At 42.2% G+C, this 22791-nt stretch overlaps 2 protein-coding genes and 1 non-coding gene across 4 annotated transcripts; 2 read left to right on the top strand and 1 right to left on the bottom strand.

Moving 5' to 3' along the window:
- Positions 1-929: 929 nt before the first annotated feature.
- LOC135492102 (cholinephosphotransferase 1-like) lies at positions 930-10902 on the top strand. Of its 2 annotated transcripts, none has more exons than XM_064778278.1 (8): positions 930-1253; positions 1732-1879; positions 3619-3760; positions 5932-6016; positions 6296-6430; positions 6719-6877; positions 7243-7368; positions 7704-10902. In XM_064778278.1, the coding sequence occupies exons 1-8, from the start codon at positions 990-992 to the stop codon at positions 7902-7904; spliced, it is 1260 nt and encodes a 419-aa protein (XP_064634348.1). In that variant the 5' UTR covers positions 930-989; the 3' UTR covers positions 7905-10902. The 2 variants fall into 2 exon arrangements, with proteins under 2 accessions (XP_064634348.1, XP_064634347.1); XM_064778277.1 differs by lacking the exon at positions 3619-3760 and adding an exon at positions 2475-2616.
- A 2473-nt stretch (positions 10903-13375) lies between these two features.
- On the bottom strand, positions 13376-18530 carry LOC135492354 (major egg antigen-like). Its single transcript, XM_064778773.1, has 2 exons — positions 18174-18530; positions 13376-15107 (listed from the first exon to the last, which is right to left on the bottom strand). The coding sequence occupies exons 1-2, from the start codon at positions 18188-18190 to the stop codon at positions 13919-13921; spliced, it is 1206 nt and encodes a 401-aa protein (XP_064634843.1). The 5' UTR covers positions 18191-18530; the 3' UTR covers positions 13376-13918.
- Positions 18531-20051: 1521 nt separating this feature from the next.
- Trnag-gcc (transfer RNA glycine (anticodon GCC)) lies at positions 20052-20122 on the top strand. Its single transcript has one exon. It is a non-coding gene; the product is annotated as a tRNA-Gly (tRNA).
- The last annotated feature ends 2669 nt before the right edge of the window (positions 20123-22791 follow it).

The following is a 22791-nucleotide window of genomic DNA, read 5'->3' as shown; positions in this document are numbered from 1 at the left end:
CACAGGGAAACAAACAACACATACGAGATGGAGACTGGTCTTTAGGGCACAACAATTAAGCTTCTGAGACGCTCCCTATAATATCGATGTATCTTATTTCATTTTCAGGGTCATGGATCAACTCTTCCCTCCGTGAAAAGACTTCCATGGAGACAGAAATAACTCTGGACCAAGTCTCAGTAGAACCATACCTTAACCCGACGTCACCAACCAGGGAAGGACACGTTTTCCAGTGGTCTTTCCATTCTGCTACACTAGGATACGAATCCTACCAAACTGGAGCGCCACCTATTCACAAATGTAGTGCCTTCATAGCTTTTTGTTAGAAATATCTTTTTGTAAAACCTATTAGTGATTTTTATATATCGACAGATGAAGATACCAGTTCAAGTTGAACATTTGAATTTGTCCTAAACATTTCAAATGCTAGATTGAAAGTTTCACAGAGTCGGGGGAAAAACTCTGGTGTACTGGAAAAAGTTTTCGGGCCTATTGTATTCTGTCGGATTATGCTATAAATGGTTCTGTACTATGACCGCCAATAGCTCCAGATTAAAGTGAGTGACAGAATGCTTGGTTCCCGGACATTCTATCCCCTGCTGTAGAAACTCCCAGAAAAAAGTTGTAAATTCTACTCTAATAATTTATTGTTCAATAAAGATATTAAAAACAAGATCGTGATATTTGTCATCCTCTTCTCCTCGGTGACCCTTGACGTCGCCAATTTGATTGGCCATCATAAAGTTATGGAACGACACTTTATCAGACGGCCGTCCTCTCGATAGACTTTAGTTTCATGGTTTCCCGCAAGAAGAATGAGGAGGTCACCTGACATAGGGAATTCCTCAGTCCGTCAACGCATGCGCCATGAACACAACCAATTACCACAGAATTGGGGGACTAATATAATGATCAGCCAACAAGCAATTTGTTGTGATCGTGGATTTTGACGTCCACAAATTTACTGAATTTCTCCACAGAAAACTTGTATGGGCGAGTGTGATCAAGGCATTTTGGGGAGCCTAAAGATGACCGAGATTCTCTCCCCTGCCCAACTGAAAAGACTGTCGGAGCATAAGTACAGTTCTCTGGGGAGTTCGATCACCGAACCGGTGATGCAAATATTTTGGCGATGGCTTGTGGAACTGCTTCCTCGATCATGGGCTCCGAATTCCATCACTCTCGTCGGGCTTGTCATCAATGTTGTCACCTCCCTTATTGTCTGTTACTATAGCACAGATGCAAAGTCACCGGTGAGTGCAGCGGCTGGGTTGTTGTGTTTTAGTAGATAGGCTTCATGATGGTAGCCTCCTGATGACAATTCAATTGAGTGATAATGTTGATGTTCCCATGAGAGGCCAGACAGGCAGAAGAACATGGCTAATTGCCTAATGACCTCGCGTCCTCGTCAAGGTGATAGTCAGAATTTGAAAGGGAAAGTAGTTCACCTGATTGCCCAATGAGGCTCCTGCTTGCTGCAGACGAATAAAGATCTTGTAATATATCGCCACTTCTTAAATATCACCACGTCGAGACGCGCGTGCCGTACTAGTATTCCGACCCAGGAGTGCACAGGTTGTGACGTGACTTGAATAGTCAATAGGCCTATCAATATCAGCAATAATGTCATGTTACATCCAAGCATTGTCACCGTGCACAGGAAAATGGCACATCCAAACTTTCTGTCCTCATAACCGTCTTTGTAAATGAAACTTGTTATTTTTGATTCAGATTCCAGCCTGGGCTCTCCTGACCTGCGCACTAGGTCTATTTATCTATCAAACCCTTGATGCCCTCGATGGGAAACAGGCCAGAAGAACTAACACTAGCTCACCCCTCGGTGAAATGTTTGACCATGGTTGTGATTCGATTTCTACTGGTAGGTGCTGTAGCAAAATCTATCTATAACAATGATAATCAAACTCATGAAATTCCAGTAGCAAACTTCAAGTAAAATAATCAAAATGTATCTACTTATTCATCAGTGTGTAGAGTGATACATTCATAAAGTTAACAATGGTGGAACTAAGTAACTACCTTGGCCAGGTATTACTTCTGGGAGTAAACTGTAAATTTGAGTTGTTCGTACTTTGAGTGACATTGCACTATGATCAGAGGATTACTTGACTCTTGAGTCAGCTGCTCTGTTTCCTAGTTTCTCATTTTCCTCTGAATGTTGTAAATGTTATTTTGTTGTTTTTATCTGAAAGCACCTGCTCACTTTCCTATTTATGATGTTTATTTCTAGAGCAATTAGCAGTGTAGTTCCTGCATGTTATGGTCAATTTCACTCCCTCACCCCTCCATTATTTAAACCACAGGTACCGCCATTTTGGCTAGACCTCCAGATTCTTTCTAATTGCTTACTGATTTCAAGTTCTAGCCAAAATGGCAGAACCTGTGGTCAACCCTTAAGACATACATTATATTGAGTTAAGAATTGCGTTTTTAACCATGCTCTGTGTTTGTTTCAGTGTTTGTAACTTTAGCTTCGTGCAGTGCCATGTATCTTGGAACAAACCTGGATGTCTTATTCTTTGAGTGTTTCTCCGCTATTGCCCTGTTTTACCTAGCCCACTGGCAGAATTATGTGACTGGTACACTCAGGTTTGCAATGTAAGAATAAAGTTCGTCAATACATGGCACAGAAACAGCCGTCTTGACAATGGTAACTCCAATACAGAGAGGAAATTCATAAAAATTGGTTTTCATTGCCTGATCAGTGAAGAAAGGTCCTCAGGGCTAAACTGAATGATCAAATGTTTTCACACTTTGTAAATTGAAGGTTAAGTGAATTGAAAGTTAGGTGAATTTTAATAAGTAATTGAACATGCTAAAAGCAAGGCTAAGATTGGCAAGTGATGTGGTATACTGTTACCGTTGGAGCAAATGCTGATCATTTTGACAAGTAGCGTAAGATCATGATCTGTGTTCTTGAAAAATCAATTAGTCAGAATTACTTCTTTGATTTGGTGTTGCCATGGTAACCTGTGTGTGTTTATGGTTGCGGTAGAAGTGGTCTGTTGATGTGGGTCTAATTCTTGTTTAGTTTGATGACAGTTCCTTATGATGCTTGTTTCACCTCAGTATGATAGCCTGGGTATTTTAATCTGCTTTTTGGCATGGGAACTTAAGATGTAAGATGTGTCAGAAATCATTGGTGGCACATCATTGCTGGTCCTTATTACCCTAGACCAGCGATGAGGCAATGCATCATGATTACTAATACTAAGACTCACAGTCAATTCAGGCTCTCCTGTCCTGTCACTTACTGTGCATGAATTTAGCCCACTGCGTCTAACCATCTAACCCATCTTATTCTGCACCTCGCAGTGATGTGGGAGGGCCTCCTTCTTTTGAGGTGACCCCTTGCCATCATTCCTTTGCATTCCCTAACCTCTGCACATCTATAACATGCTCACAGATGGGGGCAATACAGGTGACACTGACAGACTGGCAATGATTCTGTAGGTTTGTTCTTCTAAGGTTGTTGAAACAAGTGATACTTGTCCCTAATCATCAGAATCATTGCCGTCACCTTCATTGTCCTTCATCAACCGCACTCACATGACTTGACTGGTTGCATCCCGTGTCTGACCAGAATATATTTTATTTCAGTCTTCATCACAGTGGCGTGGTGTTGCGCCATGGAACTAGGAATGCGGCCAGGTCTTATGTTTTTCGTCGGTTTCACCTCTGTTGCCATGTTTTATCTCGCCCACTGGCAAACCTACGTTACTGGAACCCTCAATTTTGGAGCGTAAGACCCGCAATGCATGTTGTGCTGTAGTCAGTGTTGTGTGTTTTGCTTCCTTTGCCCCTGTGTACCTTGTCATCCATTTATGTAGAAAACCTGGGGTAAGATTCAAAAATAGGAGTGATTGAATAGTTATCATTCCTTAAAACAGAATACAGCTTTCCATTCTATCGCGGTTTTTCACGAGGTGGTCATTTCGCTATCTATGGCCATATGCTTTCCGCCCAATATGGAATACTGCTCATCATCATACCTAATCCTTAGTTTCAGCATTGGAATGTCTGTCATTTTCTTCCCTTTTAATGTTATCCTATTATTGTTTGGTTCGCATGCTCCAGTGCATGATATTAAAAATAATATTTGTGGTCATCTTCATGATTTGTCTGTCCTCAGGTGTTCTCGCATGCAGTGACCTTGTTGTTTTCATGTGGCCTCTCACCAAGTTAGATTGCATTGTCATGTCATGAGGCAAAGGGATCTTGTTTGGATTATTCTTGTTCAGAACTGTGGGCAATCTGACCCAAGTAGTATGATAATGAGAAGAATGCAGATTCCCTCAAGTAAAAGGGGAGACAGTGAGACAGTCATACTTTAGAGCAGTTTATAGTTACGGGTTCATCTGAGGGATATCAGACTGTGCCCAGGTTGCATGGATTGGGTGTGTAGAGTGTATGTACCGTAGTCTGAATATTCAGTTGGTGAGCTTGTGATTAAAATAATATCATTCAGCAATGAAATCAATTAATTTTAATGAAAGTATCGTCGCCTGCTGCCGCCAAGGTTGTGTGTATGAGCAGCTGTGCAATATCTATTGAGTTGTACTAGGTCCTTGATACCAGTAGGTCCTATCAGCTTTCATTGGACTTGATCATTCCACACAATAGCCATATGAACTGTGTCTGTGATATGTGACCGTATTCAATACCATTTGGCACAAGGTATTGGAACTTCACATGTGAGGTTTTTTATGAGCTGAAATATGATTGAATTGTATGGGACTCCCTGTGTTTTGTTGTAGAAATCTTTGAATGCATTATCAATATGCTAACAATTCAGGTCAACATGCCAATTTATTACAAATGATTATGTAGTTTGATTGCAGTTAGTTTGTCCTTTGACATTTGTGGGACAAAGTCTGATCTTTCATCAGATATATAAAAACAGATGTCACACTGAGATGACATCCAGGCCTTGTTATTGAGAGTTCAACCGAACTGTTAGCAATTAAATTTTATGACAACAACTATTTTCAGAATGGTGAAGTCTCTGTCGATAGATAACTCTGCCTTACACGGCTTCCTTTCGAGACTACAATAGGCCTAGCTTCTGAATTGGATAACCAGACATTCATAAAACCACCAGAGAACTTGATTCCACATGAAATAGGGCAAGTGCCTTAATTCAACATTGGCCAAGTCTAATCTGCCAGTTATGACGTATTATGAAAGACTCTTAACAAGTCAGCTGTAATCGTATTGTAGGCCTAATAATTCTGCTTGTTAAAACCCAGAATCATAGGAAGTTTCTTGCTCTAGCTTGCTTTCAAAATTTCGTTTGCGATTGTATTGTACATGTTTGTCTGCTCCATCTTTCTCCACCGGTATCCCGTTCAATGACAACATACTACTCTAAGTGAACATGAATACTCTTCATGATATTGAATAATTGATGCTTTCATCCGCTTACGATCCATAAGCAGACCATGGACATCCTAATAACTTGTTATCTCTCTCTTTTGATTACTTTAGATGTCTTAATAGGATTTCACATGTTAACTCTTTAAGTTGGTAATCAGTAATCATATCGTGTACTGAGAACATAATATCTCTAGTTTCTAACATTAACAAACACACATGATTAATGAAAATGATTGATTGATCAAATCTTTGAAACTTCTCCATGAACCCATGTGTTGTGGTTTTGCCTAGAACTTTTAAAATATTATTAGTGTTCTCAAGTAAAATAGTCACATACTTTAAAATAGAATTGAACTCAACAAACAGCGATTTTGTTTTGTTCTCCTTGAAGAACTTTGAACCAGGGCCACAGACCGGAGCAATTGTTCCTAATTTTGTATTCTGCTGATTCAAAGTCCTTGAAGGATTATACTTGATGGTTTTTTGAACATTGTTGTTCATGGTTTATGAATAAATGATCTCACTTTCCTGTTTCAGTTTTGACGTTACTGAAGCTCAGTTCAGTATCATGTTTATCTACATTGTGTCGGCCATATTTGGAGCCAGTTTTTGGACCTTGAAGGTGAGTGGAAGACAGCTACAACCTGTTCTACACTCATGAAAGAGGGCACTTCTTTTTGAAATCAGAGTCTTATAGAATAACCTAGACATTGGTGGATAACCTTGATCCCACCTCATAGGTGATGCTCCAAGCAAATGTTGATTGCCTCACAGACCTTCTGATGTAAAAAACTAAACTTTAACTTCGTAGTCTATGATCTTTGTTGTGGCCCATTGATTCAGTGCTGGGTTTGTCTTCAGAGTAATGCATTTCCTATCAGTTTTACATTTTCTGTTGCAGGTGCCAGTGATCGGGCTTGAGATGAAGATTGTGATGGTTTTATTTAGCGTGGCTGTTGCAGCAATCACATGTCATCAAAATTTTACTATTATATTTATGAAAGGAGGAATAGGAAAAAATGGGGCGACCGTGGCGGTAAGTTTTTGAAGAGAATTGAGTACATGTACATGGTTTCACAATCCAAAGGTTTGTTGGGTTTGCACAATGCTGAATGATCTGGTCACCTTTGTCCTTCACGAGTCCACATCTTGATAATCAGCACTGAATGAGCTGTTGTTGGCAGCAACGAGGATGCCAAAAGTTTGCAAGGCGATGTAGCCATACATGAGCTGAAATCAGCTTAGTTAATTATATAAATTGTGACTACAGTAATGAAAGCAATTCAAAGGTTCTTGCTTTTTCAAACCTGTTTTTGTGTTGCAGGATACGAGTGTTGTATTCCCAGCGTTCCCCATCGGTGCTGTCATTCTTCTTGCCCTGATGATCTACAAAAAATCGACCACTCAGATCTTTGAGAATCATCCATGTTTATACATATTGTCGTTTGGACTGGTCGCGGCAAAAATAACCAATAAGCTGGTGGTAAGTGGTGCTGCTCTAGTTCATTCCATCAAGGCAGTGAAATTGCTGCTACTTTCTTTCAATGGATGCAACATTTTTAGGGCATACCCACTTTATAGAGAGTTTCTGATCACAAACGAAAAGTTGCATCGATCGGAAGGTCTTATACAATTCAGTCATGGGGTGTGTTGTAGAACTCACACAAATGCCATCTTTAGGCTAATTGGAAAACCTGTGATAGAATCGGAGATTAAATGTGTATGTTTTGAAGGCAGTCTGACTATAGGAGAGTGTGACAGATTACAACTTGTGAAATCCGTGTTCTTGTTCTATATCTGCTGACAAAGTTTTAATAATTTGAAACATAATTCTTGTCGCTCTTGCAGGTGGCGCACATGACAAAGAGTGAGATGAGTTTCCTCGACTCGGCCCTGATTGGCCCCGGGATGCTCTTCTTCAACCAATACTTCAACACGCTTGTCAATGAATATTACGTTCTTGTCCTGTGTTGTGTAAGTACTTCAAGCATGGTCATCCATTGAGATCATTGAGGTGGTGGTCTCGGCTCTTCATCAGGAGGTTGTGAATTTCCTACCATCAGACGGATCAACAATCATCTCAGTGCCTTGATCAGCAAGACACCAAATGTGACATTACTTCATCTTCAACTCTATAAGGCAGCATAGTTTTCCTCTTGGGACTACGTTTTCTCTCTACCCTCAATTAATCACCTAATTATGTATTGAGATATGCTGATATTAGTAATAATGTCCCAGTTGACACTTATCTCTTGACTCGGTAACTAAGTGTAGTATACCATTAAAATCATTCTGGTTATGCTTTGCAGCTGTACAGCACAGTGGACATTGTTCGATATTCTGCGTCAGTGTGTATTCAAATCTGTGAATATCTCGATATCTACTGCTTCAAGATGAAAGTCCAGCCAGACGACGATAACATCGACGGAGACGATCATGCTGATCTTAGTGCTGACCAGGCGATGACGACACGACGAACCACGCGTTCAGTGGCCAAGAAGTCCATGTGAATGACGAGGAGAAAGTTGGTGTTACTGACCACACATTTAGTTGCAATCATTCAAACTTCCATTTGCAAATCATGTTGATTTTGTCTTGTATGTATTTTCCTGAATATAACTGGTAGTGTCCATTCTGTTGATGCGTCATGGTCGTCCTGATTCTAGAGAAATTAGCTTCATTGATGTGTGATTCCTGTTCATGTTGTATGTCGGTCTTGAATTGTTTGGCCATAGGATTAGCTCATGTATATTGACGAATGGTCTTAGTTGTAGCATTTCATTCTTCTCAGCTTAGGCCCAACATTTGAATCATTTTCCAACTTTCATTCATTCATTCCCGTTTCGAAGGCAGCAGTTAATTTTCCTGAACCAATTTTGAAAAAGAATGATAGTCTTTTGCAAAATACAAGTACAAGTTTATTTGTTTGTCTCTTTCTCTGGAAATATTGTTTACCCTGGCTTTAATTGAGGTTATTTGCTTTTGCCAGAGGTTGTACAGACTGCAGTGTCGGTGTGTCTGGTGTGGTTTTCTCTAGCAAAGCTGTGAATAGGCATATATGGTCCAGCATTCGACAGCAGACAACCTGATAGAAATTATCCATTCTTGAGCTTACAGAAATGGTTGCATCAATGCATGAATATTCAGTCACCACCCAGATAACCTCAAATGCTGAGTTGTAAACCTGAATATATCACGTCTCCATTTATTGATTTCTTACCACAAAATTAGTCTGTTGAGAATTCTTTTTCAAAATTGGCTCATTTATGAATTCAAAGGTGTACATGTGGCGGTCATTGGATTTCTAATTTCATATGTAAAATTAAATGTTTTGACCCCTATGTAAATGTGTGTTTTACAACCTTTGTACATTAAGTAATTAAGTTCATTCGCAAGACATTTGTGTTTGAAGTGGATTAGGCTCATGCATGGATGATCTTTGTCACAAGAGAACATTTGAGAAGCTGGATTTGTATCAAATGATTTTATATCAAAGGGGTGATAAACATTAGTAATATTCTCTGTTAGAAGACTCATGGATTGGACAGCTGTGAACATACAGTGTGTCATTGGCCTAGTAGGTTGACATACTGCATTTGAACTTTATTTCATGACAGATATACATATGTAGTTGTTGATTCTGTAATTGTAAACCAAGTATTCCCATGTTATTCTAGTCACTGTCATCATACAGATCACTGTTTTCTTGATTTATATGATAAAGGGTTTTGCTTGCAGCATTGCATTGATGTATTGTGAACTTCAAAACTTTGATACTGACATCGATTTTGTCCAGTCTGTATTTTGACGTCATTTCACTGAAAATCAGTGGCAACTTTTTGCATGGCGATACCCTACTGCCGATATCTTATCCCACCTGTTAATGTGATTATAAGTCCATGACTGTTAGAATTCCTGCTTGCAGTGCTTACATATGACTATAATGCTTAATGATATAGGCCTAGCACTTTGAAGAGTTGCTTTATAAAACTGCCTGCAGCTGCACTTTTTCATGCAGTTAAATGCTTAAAGCAATCCGGCAGATGTAGGAGATTTATTTGAAATATTCTTGTTCATGCAGCTGCCGTAAATGTTTAAGGCTATCCGGCAGTCTTTCTGGTTTAGGCAGAGTGGACAGAGTAGACTAGAAAATTACATAAACAATATTTTTCGGAAAAAGATCCTTCTTTTAAAAAGTTATGATTGTGTGTGAGAAATGAAATGTTTGAAGGCTGTTCTTGCATAATACTGCTTTTTATGTTGGGCAGAAGTCACTTTTATAAGATTGTCACCTTATCACATGTAAGCTTGTGAGAATGGTGTATTCGGAATTTATGTCTTAGCGACTTTTAAAGCGATTGTCATGTTATAATTGTTCTTTTGGAAGGTCATATTAAACCATTTCAATGATCTGATCGATTCACATTAGTCCTTAGCAAGTGATTTAGTTTTATGTTATTTGAATTTTTGGTGATCTTGACGAAAATAGCTAGCTTGTACTTGTGGTTGGTGTTGTAACCTGTGTTGCCCATTATGCCCGAGGGGAACCACTTACTTGTCATATAACGATTGATCTCTTGAGGGGAGGGGATGAGACACAAGTTGATACTTGCATAAATATGTGGGGCTTATCTGGATTCGATACTCAGTTCCAGTAAGACATAATGGGTTACCTAATCTGTTAGTGTAAGGATTATATTTTTTGACTGAGCTGACTAGAAGGCTGTCCTTAGTGATTTTATTGTGAATAGCTTGTAAATAAGATGACTATTTTATGATTAGGGAATGAAGGTGATCTATTGTATATATTTCTGTTCTGCTGATGTTGGGTATTGATTTACAGTATTTCGTAAGATCAGGGTAGCTTCACAGCATGACTTCAAATGAATACATGTATGTTATCACTATGTCATCTGTCGTGTCATATCAGTTTGGCCAACTCTGTGATGCTTGTGACAAGCATTACGTGAACAGAGTGACAAGAGACAACATGAATCCTGTATATACCATGTCAGTGAGAAAGACACAACATGCAGTTGATAGCCGCAGTAATCTATTACTGTCGCTACATCTGACGACCAGTTCCTCTGCTGGTTTGTTGTCTTGTTGAGGAAGGTGTCCTGTGAAATACTGTGAAATGATGCTATGGTTGTTAGTAGTGGTATGTTGTGATATCGTGTTAAGCCATTAGTCGTGTTTTCTCTCTAGTTTATATCCTGACTAATTATCAATGAATTTGTATCACTATTGGCAGAGAATGACAGTTTTGAGGTTGAGTGTTCCTCAAATCAAGTGTTCCTCTAGCTGAGTGCTCCTTCAAATGAGTGTTACCTTCTCCCTTAAGACCTCCACATTTATCATCAATTCTGTATGTAATTCGCCTGAGCACAGTTTCGCGTGGTTGTTCTTGTGAAGTGTGATGCAGTGTCGTCTAGAATCATTGCGTTTTTAGATTGGTCTATTTATTGAACAGATGATGATATACCGGTAATAAATTAGTCAAAGATATACTCGACTGGGATTTGCTTTGTAAGTACTTAGTTTGCTTCTTTAGTCTGCTCATCCGAAAGACACTGCAGAAATGAAATGGAACTCCAAAGGCCTTGGCAGGCCAATGCTCATCCTCTCTGCATGAACAGAGTACTCTTGAGTCTGTCAGAAAGGAAAATCCCAGGAACCGCCCATTAAATGCTCCTTTGAGAGACGGGACCTGTCACAACCAGGCCATCTCACAAAACACATCGACACATTGTCGTCCTAAAACACAACACATTACGTAGAGTACAATGATGGTCAGAGCCAACCACTTGTTACACCAGTATAAACAGCCTGCCAATACGGTCACAATCAGGACGAGAGGTTTGCTCCAGGGGACAGTACTCCTTGTTACACCGGTACGGACGACCTGCCAGTGCAGTCATCACAATCAGGACAATTAGTTGTTTGCTCAAGGAGATAGTATTCCCTGTTACACCGGTACAAACGACCTGCCAAATCGTTCACAATCAGGTCAACTAGATGTTTCCTCAAGGGGGTAGTATTCCCCGTTACACCGGTATAGACGATCGCGAGTTCAATCACAATATCTTGTCAACTAGACGTTTTCTCCAGGGGATAGTATTCCTTGTTACACCGGTACAGACGTTCGTCAACGCCAATGGAGTCACAATTAGGTTCGCTCTAGGAATTAGTATTGCCCGTTACACTGGTATAGACGACCTACCAATGAAGTCACAGGATAGATAGACGTTTGCCCCGCCGGGGACATGTATCGTCCGTTACACCTGTTTTATACCTGAAGACAGACGGTCCAAGTGACACCTACAACTCAAGGAATGAAGATGCTTTACTCAAGGACGCCGTTACAACTTGACCGGGAACAGAAGAACTGCTACTCAATGAACTCCTCTTGGAGCTGGACTATAAAATTTCAAGACGAATGGCTCAATGAGTAACATCTCCCGTCACAACGGGTTCACCCGAAGACAAGATGTTCAAAGGCGCTGTCACAACCAGGTTTCTCTCGAGCTCACTGTCCGCGACATATGGCTTTGTATTTTCTTGATTTGGCACCAGATGTCTCTCGTGATGTCAAGATTGGGAGCATCGCGCTTGCAAGCGAGTCGCCGACGGGATGGTGGCTATTACATGTACTAAGTTCTCTCCAGTGCATGGCGATAGATGTCTCTCGTGATGTCAAGAGTGGGATCATCGCGCTTGCAAGCGAGTTGCCGACGGGATGGTGGCTATTACATATGTCATGTACTGAGTTCTCTCCAGTGCATGGCGATAGATGTCTCTCATGATGTCACGATTGGGAGCATTGCGCTTGCAAGCGAGTTGCCGACGGGATGGTGGCTATTACATATGTCATGTACTAAGTTGCAGTGCATGGCTATCAGCTATTGCGGGCCTAGCACACTCTGTTTTGAATAGAGGGAGACTCCATCATTCCTATTGGGGACATGCTAGTCTCCCACCGGGGCAGTCCATTGCGTCATCCTAATTGGATCTCGATAGGGTGAGGGACGAATCCGGAGAGTAGGACATCCGAGTTCGGAGTTAAGCGGGTCCATTAGTAACCCAGCGTCTCAATGTGAGAATGGGGACTGCTCCTTCCGTCCGAGGTGTGGCTGGAGCGACAGGTTTTTCTACCTCCACTTCGTGGCAAGCCAGACATAACACACCATCCTAGTTCAAAAGGCAAATTTGTTATCAACCACATTTGAAGTCAATACAATAGGCGGAAAGCGGTGTAATTTTGCACCACTGTGGGTAAAAAGAGTAACATCGATATGTGGTGAACATTCAAAAAGGTTTATTGTGTCCCATTAATACAGCATTTCTGAAGATTTCCCAAATTTGCAGCTCAGCCCCCCATCACCCCCCCCAACGGTCACTGAATCTTTTGTTGTTACCAGGAGAATGTCATATGCTGTACAACTCACGACATCAGCAGTAATGAAAAGCTTGAAAAAGAAGAAGCTTACATAGTCGCCGACTTATATTATACCATCTGTTGCGCATGTTTTCATTCAAACTCCACTCCACAGACCTAATTAAGGTGAGATGCACATCACTGCTTGTTTCATCTGACTAGAGTAGGATGTTATTCGACCAATTTCCGAAAGCGACATATACCGAGTGTCATACCAAAATAAAACCTTGTGATAGGCTAATTTTTCAAGTCGACACTGTCAGCAATTCCGTTTGGATAACACAACTAGAACCCGCACCCGGAAACTGGAAGTCTCTTCGCCAACTTGGTTGCCAATATCTTTTCTCTTTCGTACAGTAGGCCTATTAAAGAGAGAGCTATCCCAAATCTAAAAAGATACTACATGGCAGGCCGAAATGTCTTTTATAACAGTGTTAAGATCATCTGAAGCCCAAACAACAACCAGCAGATATGTACAAGTGTATGAAAATCAACAGTTGAAAAAGTCTCTAGAATATATTATCATCTATCAACAGCACTGTATTCCGTTCGTGGTAACTAGCCTGGTTGGCCAGCTCTTAATGTTACTTATCCCAACTGCTCTGCATCAATGCAACCGTAGAGTATACTTCTCCACACGAATGGCTCAAGGTTGTGTTATTTACCTCGCCATTTGACAGATCATACCTGGTAGTAGGACACTCAAACCTTATTAAAGTGGAGAGGGAATACTAGGTTCCATTCGAGATGTTCCTGTTGAAGACGGCTTTGACAGTTTCTGATACCACATATGAGAGCAACGTCAGGCATGAACAATCGCAGGGAATCACCTATTGCAAGATAAATCCGAGTAAATCTGATTTAAGGATATGTCACCACGATCCCTCAAGTTTGTAATATTTGCATGAATGTAAAATAGTGACCGATGAAAGCAATATCTGCATGGCAGGTGCGCATCAACAGCAGGGCAGCAGCACCGCCGCGGACCAAACGTCCATGACACCTCCCACTCCAGCCTCTGATAACGTGCAGTCCCATCAAGGCGCATGGAATAAGAACAACTTGAATACTGAATACGTCCTCCACCTATCGTCTCTGCACCGTCACGATAAACCTTGGCCCAGTCGCCCTAGGAGGTGGTGAAGGGGGCTGCTGACTCTGTAGCGGCGCCTCAACGATCAGTTTACCAGTGTCCGTAAGATATGCATTGACCGTGAACGGATCCACACTCTCAGGAATCTCATACTCCTTACTGAATTCCGAAAACGAGGTTCTGTTTCCCATTTTCTCCTCGTGCCTTGCACTGATGCAGATCTTTCTGTCGACGGTTTTGACTGTAATCTCCTCCGGTTTGTACTGCGTGCCAACGTCGATTTCAAGGCGGAGCTCGCGGGTGCCGTCTGGTTTGGTGACGATGCCGGGGCCCAGCCCTGACGAAGACATAGGGAGGGAGAAAGGAGACTCAATAAGCGATCCCGTCGGAGCGGAGCTGTTGCCACTGCCCGTCAGCATCTGATATTCTGGTGACGTCAGCGGGGCATCAATGATCAAGACGCCATCTTTCGTCACGGACGCCTGCATGGCCTTGGGATCGACATTCTTTGGAATGTCCACTTGTCTGCTGAACTCTCGGGTTACTGTCGCGTTTTGCGTCCTCTCCTCGTGACGGGCCTTCACGACGAGACGCTTGTCCTGCGTCTGCACTGAGATCTCCTCCGGTTTGAACTCGTGCACGTCGAACCGTACTTTGAACCTTGGGGAGCCATCCTCACCCTTCACGAAACAAGTCCTCAAATTATCCACGCGCTCAATGGAGCTCATCCGAGAGCTGCCGAAATCGATTGGCTTCAAACTGAAGAACTCTCTCCGCATGTGCTCAATCTCCGACTCCCACTCTCGGCGTCTCTGCTCCATTCTTAGATCCATGTCTCCCCACATCTTCCTCTGGCGTTCCTCGAACGTCATCTCATCTGGCTTGATGGGGATATATAACTCGCTCCTGTAAGTCGTCATCGCGGTATTTGGATCGTACGATTCTGAGGAATAAGAGACCGGCGAAGGTGACCGAACGACGTGTGGCGGCTCCTGGGGGACTGCCAACTGACTAGAGTAAGATGGCGGCGCTTCGCTGACCGGAGGCGGTGTCTGTTGTTGCCTAAACTGTATGGTGGTACCCTGACGGTTGTTTCGCTGTTTTGACTGGATGATGGAGACAGTAGGTCGGCTTGCAAGCGGTGGTGACCCGGTTGGCGAATTCGCTTGCTGTGTGCCGATTCTGTAAATAGAGAGAAAGGAAACATCGTCAGAATTCGAAGAGAGGATTCATCAGAAAATTCAAGATGGCCGTTATTGCGGCTACTCAGCAATTCATAGAAGGTTAATGAGCCAGGGTGCACGTAGAGGTCGTAGTCAAGGCTCTAACACTGACGTGGCTACCATAGGATGAGTTCTGCCATTCTACCATATTTCTACGGAAGACAGATGTGAGACATCTGGCGACGCTAAAACAAAGATTCGTTTTTAGTTGAATTATTTACACCATACTCCCAAAAATTGAGTATGTATATATATGCTGCAGGCTGCTTGGCGTACCTCACTCTGAAAAAAGTAGAAAGTTCGGACTTATTAGTTTACTACACGTATATACACGTATAAGAGTACAGATTGAAAGTTGTACAGGCATACAGCTAGATAGATCAGCACGCCGAAAGAAATCACGCGTATCCACTGAGTCAGCAATTTTTTCTCAATTTCTTCCAGCAATATTGAGTTATAGCAGCAACATTGATGTACATGAAGATTTGCTTACTTAGACCAAGGTGAGGATATCGGTCCGCCACATTAATCAAATCAAGCTTTCCCTGAGGTTCAATATGATCTTCCTGACAGGAAGCCTGCTTCTTTGGGTTGGATGAGGAAATGATGCTTTTCTGCAAATGGAAACTTGGTGGACAAGAACCCGTGGAGAATGAGCGACACGAACCATATGGTGGAAATGACTCTCAACAAAAATCGAGCCAAGTCCCTACTGTTCAAGATGCTTCTGACGGGCGGCGCGCCTTTGAGTAGGACTGAACTTCTTCAGATTGATGCACTGATGCACAAGATTGATGCACTGAAAAGTGGCCAATAACGAGCCGAATACATGATGCAGCACTGTCGATCTTGTCTTTCATACCAAGTTCATTATCCCTTCTCATTCAACAGTTTATAGCAGTGCGTACATTCCTTCAACCAGTTATACATTGCAGGTGCAAGATAGCGAAATTTCAGGATTTCACTACCAAGGTCATCGGCTTCTCTTCTTATTTGTTAGCAAGTATAAAGTATACTTGTTGATAGGAACAGGAGACATTTCACTTCTCCTTTGAGCGTTCGCCTAACTCTGACTAAGATGCTTTAAATAGTAAGTTAAAGTTCAAATGCCTGTTGGTTATCTTGGATAAGTTGAGGAATTGTGCCAACTAGGTACATATGTGTACTCTTCAGTCAGTTTCCTCGACTTAGCCAAACTTGCACGGCGGTCAACAACGCGATCATCCGCATTTTCATCATCATCAGTAGATCAGCATAGTCGAAGAGAACATGGTTCATGTATAAGGTGGCGCATATTTTTGATCATGTATGAAGGAGAGCCAAACAAATATTGAAAGCGACTGCTCTCCATGATAATGGCCAAGCCGTTCCGAGCTTCATTCGCAGCTATTGAAGTGTTTACAGCCGCGTAATAGTTGGATCGATACCTCGGGGGAATGTCGGAGGCAATTGAATGAGCGTCTGGTCCATTTCATTTTCGATCTCAGATATCATACTGATCAAGTAGCCCAGGCTTTGTATGAAGACACCCATGAAATACGCTGACAGAAGTATATGATCTGCGCAAGTCGATTGCAGGCCAAAATCTCTAAGGACTGTTGGGAAGCTGAATTGTCTGCTATCCCTTTTCCCAACTGGAAATGTTGACAACAGGGTAGAAACCATGGCAGGATTGTTCAGGCAGATGTGAGGAATTCGATGAGAAGAACCCGCTTTGTTAGTTTCTTTCAATATCCTGCCAGACATGATAATGTGATGAGTCTTCCCAACGTTGAAAGCTGTATGCTAATCTCGTATGGTACCCGGGATGCTAGTGTAGCTAGACGGGGTGCGAAACAGTGATGTTGAACGCAGGTAGAAGCAATCCATGATGGTACTCTACACCCACACCCATAGACATAATAGCCATAGGAAACATGTAAAGGAATGCAACCAAGATAAAACCAAACCTACTCAAAATTACAAACGGACCCCTCAAAACGTTCCTGCGTCCAGGTTTTACCAACAAGTTTCTGTATTCATCCAATCACATGACCGGAAGTGAAGTTGCGTGATTAGCCTATTGCGTCGTTAACTAACCTGACAGCCTTTAACAGTAATTGGTTCTTAAGCTATTTTACGTGCATACTACATATTTTATGGTCCATCTTACGTAAACTCGACATTATGCTTTGGGATAAATACATTTGGTATGCTTCTTCGATATACCAGCTACCTGCAATAAGGAAGATGTTTTTTTCTTCCATCTAATAGTTTGAGCTGTTCAATAAAATCTATGGCAGTACCTTTCTCGAATCAGCAGTGTATGACCTGTATAGCTTCTTTGTACACTATAACACTACAACAAACTCTTGATTACAGTCACGTAATTAGTACATTTTATACATTTTGTTGAAAACTAACTGCATCATTGCGTGGTAGTGGTATCAAGCAGCCTCCAAACATCTGATGTGTTTCTGACTCAAACAGGTGAGATGATGCAAACAGTCAGCCAGTTTCAACTGGATGTTTGCAGATTCTTCAAGTTTCAACTGGTGTTTGCCTAATCTTGTTTGGGGAAAGTGGAGCCAAAGCGAAGCTCGTCAGTCCAGGCTCGCTGTGTATCACTTCACTATTCAAACACACACAATGAAAACCAAACGGCCTTGGCGGGATAAAGAAGAGTGAAAGTTGGATACAACCTATCTTGTTGATGCCCGCTACCAATTCAATGATGTTTTGGGTTTACATGCAGGAACACCGTCGAGGTTGACTTCCACCGGTTGCAGTAAGAATATAAAAGGTTTTCACAAGGTGCGTTTGTCATCGCAGCTCATCTGCGTCTTCCGATGTGCAATTATAGGTTCATTAGCTTCATTCCAATCATTGAAGGGCGCTACTTATTGGTCTCAAAGGCGCCAATCGCTCAATCTGGGCAACCCGGCAATGTTCTGAATCAGCGGTAAAGGGTGGTAAAAGGTTGCATCACCCAAGTCAGAGCAAGAAGCAACAGGGTTCATAATAGGAAGAGAAGAGGGCAACATACCTTACAACAAACGTCATGATGAGAACGTAAGAATTCTGAAATAACTACACTATATCCCAAGAAGGTTCATCCAAGAATAAGTTGCCTTTACGTCATCAACTGCTCAGCGATATTGGTGATTATTTGCCTGATGGACGCTAACTTATAAATACGAATTATCTCCAAAACTGTTAGGCGAATCGGCTATATGTCGTAGATATGTAAGCCATAGCTTCTGAGTAGGAAGGTAGGCCTAGTTTTCGTTAGTCTCATGATGAATAATCGAATCGAAGCACAGGTATGGCTTGTAGAGCAGGTAACTCAATCTTGGCATACCATGTTACTCGAGGCTATTGTAGAACGCTACCTGTTCTAGCACTCAGCTTCTTCAGGAGGGGATAAGGTAATTTATTCAACCACGTGGTTACGTCGAAACAATAAACATATATTCCATCATGATGTATAATTAGCAAAAGCATCCGAAGTGCCAGGAAGTGAGGCTGCTATATAACGGTATCTTGTCCACAGAACACCCTCAGCGCGACAGCCAAGCCTTAACATTTTGATTTAACTATAATTTATGTATATATCGCTTTCCCAAAGCAAACCGAGCTCAAATCTAATGACCGCGTAAAACATCATATACAGACAAACAACGAACGAGAGTTGCAGCGAACTTTCTGTATTGCCAAGCACAGTACCGACGTACGGTTTTCACCTGAACCAGGTCTCTCCCACAAGCTCAAACAGAGGGAGCCGGTGGGAATTCGCCTGACCACCGTACCATAAAGCTTGTAGTGATGCGAGAAGACCACAGAAACACATGATTGGCATGACTGCAAATATCAAGGTCAAGGTTGGTCTCAGGTCAAGGTCATTTGAATGTTAAAGATAAACCAATCGAATTAGACTTTCATGTACTATTCTACTGAAGACAACTGAACACCATCTCAGAGATAGCGATCAACAGAACTCTCTCTAAGCAGAGCGTGTCGGCGATAGGATAGATTGAATTACTGAGAAAGGCCTCCGGAAAGGCGGAACACTTATTGTTGCCTTCTTATGATTCGAAGGTGAAGGTCATCCTCATCATGAGGGAAGCATATAGTCTGGATGACACTTCTGCTTTAATGAGATGAAGAACATACGGGTTCCATCTGTGGGGTTTAGTAATGGGATGTTCCTTCGGTTACTTGACCCGAATTGACAACCTATCGGAGTTTGTTCGACCGACAATATAGCTACTCACTGCTGATGGTAGTCGACCATAAGAACTTTTATGATGTTTGTCAAGGAGGGCCATATCGTATTTCATCCCAGGCCGAATCGAGTGACATGGCACTGTCATTATTGGCAGCATTTCGAACAAGGAGGGTAGGCCAAATCGATATATTTAAGTGGTTTCTGGTGTAGCCTATCCAGTAGGTTATCTTTCAACCCTTCCTCCTCACAATCATTTTTCTTCAGGATTTCAACATCCAACCACTGCTGGCGGCTTGTATATGTATTGAGTGCTTATAACGAGGCAGGTGGTGGTGGAATTCCGCTGATGAGATTTTGCTGCTGCAACAACACTAATCAAGAAGACATGCGAAGAATGGACTTTTTATTCCCTCCCACTCTGCGGGGGCGTAGTGAGATATATGCCTCTCCAGTTCTGTGGCAAGGGTGCTGGTAGCCTCCTCGTCAACTAGTTGTCTGGCATGGACCAAATCTTGGGCAAGTAGTCTGGTGGTAATCAATCATCCACAGAGAGAAGCAGTTCTTATTCTTCCCCAAGTAGTAATCAGTCACAAAGAGCCTCAAACTGAGCGGAAGTATACGGAAATATCGGAGGTGTAATGGGCAATTCCAAGTACACGTAAACGATTCGGTGAAGAAGTTGGAATCGCACATCAAGCATCGGTGGTTCAGTGGTAGAATTCTCGCCTGCCACGCGGGAGGCCCGGGTTCGATTCCCGGCCGATGCAAGTAACATTTTTCAAACCACAAAATGCAAGAGGCAGACTGGTCAAAATGACAGTTCTCTTACGTAAATATGTTCATTTTTTTATTGTTCTTCTTCATTTATGCATTCATTTTTTTGGCGGGGCGGGGGAGCCGACATCAGAGCGTGCTTGTCTCTGCGATCTCTCCACTTTACACGTATGTCCTGGTGATGGTAGCGTAGCAAATACAGGCCCTACTCAAACAGCCCTCCCGACCCGTTCCCCGCGGAACTCTCAGCGCACGCTTGCTGTACGATGTTCGATCGGTAAAGTACTCCCGAATCCTTCATATATTATAACAGCCTTCTGTATGTATTTGGTCCAAGACCCATCAGCACGCACCATCAGATGATGGTAAATGCCATCTGTATTCTCTAGTCTGAACCTGCATCCTCAGTAATCTGCACACTTTCCCCCAAGAATGCACCTCAACACAGTTCACGATACTTGAATAACTCCATCAATCAACGTTATTCGATCACCTGGATAGCAAAGGTGAGTCGAACGTACTTTTTTTTCTTCCAAAAACGGATGGCAAAGTGCAAATACACGTCATTCTAAAGCTACTCAAGAAATATTTGTAAATTGCTACAGAGCAAGAATGTAGCCTAAGGCATTGTTGACACAGCGATGGGAGATGACTATAATTGTATTCTCACATTACGGCTCGACTCTGACTTTCGACGAGTGGCTGAGGGAAGCTGCAGGCTGGCCTTCAGCAGGACCTGCGGGCCAAGTTATTGCTTGGCTTATTCAAACTTTCTACTGCAAGACATGTTAGGTCTGAGTGAATTGACATGTTGACTTTATGTTCAGAATCTCTGCAAGAATTTCAAGTCGGAGTGAATTAACAGGTTAACCTATACATGTATATACTTCAACAATCTGTGCTATTGTTCGGATTCATTACCAGACTGGCCTATTGTGCAATCCTGCAACAACTGCATGTTTGCCGGAATGAAATGAACAGAGGCAACATTTGTACGACAGCAAACCGTGAACTGTAGAGACCTGAGAATCGCCTTGTGAGCTCAACCTCACCAACCTTAGAGTAACCAGACTGGTTACTCTAAGCACCAACACAACGAACGATGAATAGCGGTTCACTATCGAACACCATGAAATCTTCCCGAATGCCTTCCACAATCAGTCGTTATCCCGTATCTCACAATTACTGAACCCGGGTTGGCAATAATCACCGTGCTCGGTCAAACAGACGACACTTATTATCATGAGAAATGGCCGTCAATTCTCATGAAAGATTCGTAAAATGAGCAGACGACAGGTGATTACCCGGCAAGCGTGGAAACGGGTGGCCAAAATGGCGACGGGCAGCTCATCTCGCACGAAAAATGATCAGCCATCGCGATTGCATCAGTTCAAGTGGTAAAGATGCGATGAAACTGTATTTGGCTTTAATTTCAATATTTCCTCAAGCTAATAAACGGATTAGATTCATTTCAATTGTTTTATACCAATGATGCCGCGCCTTCACGAACAGAAGCAATACTGCAGGATGAATGCACCTTCAACAGAGAAAAACCAATGGAATGCCCTAAGTACGCCAGAGATATATTTATTCGCCGAAAATACAAATATCCCGAGCGTAACATGTATTATGTTCATACCTATCTCTACTATATCAGTGATACCTGGCCTGGGCTTCATTCATGGTGCTAGACTCAGATAATGTACCATTACCATAGACCTCAGAGAAAGCAAGAAGGCTGATTTCTCTAAACATCATGCAGGGTATGGCGGGCAGTTCGTCATCATACCACGACCATACTTCTCCTTTTTACGATACTTGTTAAGTACTGGTCTTGGATACTGCATCGCCAAGACAGAATACTGTACTTCAGCACATGGAAATGATGGTGATCACTTCAGAACCTTTGAGCGTGAGGCCCCTAATTGAGACAGCCAGGCACCAGCTGTGACTCTTGGCACTACATGTCTATATATCTCGGTGGTACAGCAAGCCTCCATTGCCTCCGTCAATGTTTCCTTCGGGAGCAATATCGCGGCGAAGTATGGCAAAGATGATGGACGGTTTGTGTTCTCCCCGCCGGGGAATGAGAAGCTATATGGAATATTCGACCATACCAGTCATGTATACATGATACCAGAAACTACAACATGGTCTGGTAGGTATATAACTGTCATGACTGTCAGCCTACGAGTTGGTTGTTTCAACACTGTGAACTTTATATCTCAGGGCACTTCGATTCAAGGCCGGTCACCGTGGCATTTGACCTACAAGTAGTTGTTTATTACATGTCAATTCCTTTATCTGATATAGTTCTGACTCTTTGGCGACTGACATCATCAGTGTTTCACAAAATGTCACGAAGGAATAAACTCGTACAGTGAGAAGAATCCATTCATTTCTTGAACATGAATAACTTTCTTTAGTATTCTTGTGTGTACTCCTTGCATCCATTCGTATATTCATGCACTGGCTGACTATCCTGGACGATTAGGAATTATCATTCCTACACACTCGGCTCTGAGTAGCAATTTCTATGCAAATGCGGTGAATTGATGGTACATTGACCGAGGTATGGCCCATAAATAATATCAAAGACTGAAACATGCCAATAAAATCACCATGGAGACTTATTTCCTGCAGAAGTATAAGCCATCATCTC

This window comes from Lineus longissimus, chromosome 8 (genome assembly GCF_910592395.1).
Source record: "Lineus longissimus chromosome 8, tnLinLong1.2, whole genome shotgun sequence".
Lineage (NCBI taxonomy): Eukaryota > Metazoa > Nemertea > Pilidiophora > Heteronemertea > Lineidae > Lineus > Lineus longissimus.
Note: the sequence above shows the minus strand (reverse complement) of the source record. Positions and strands in the feature narration are given on the sequence as shown.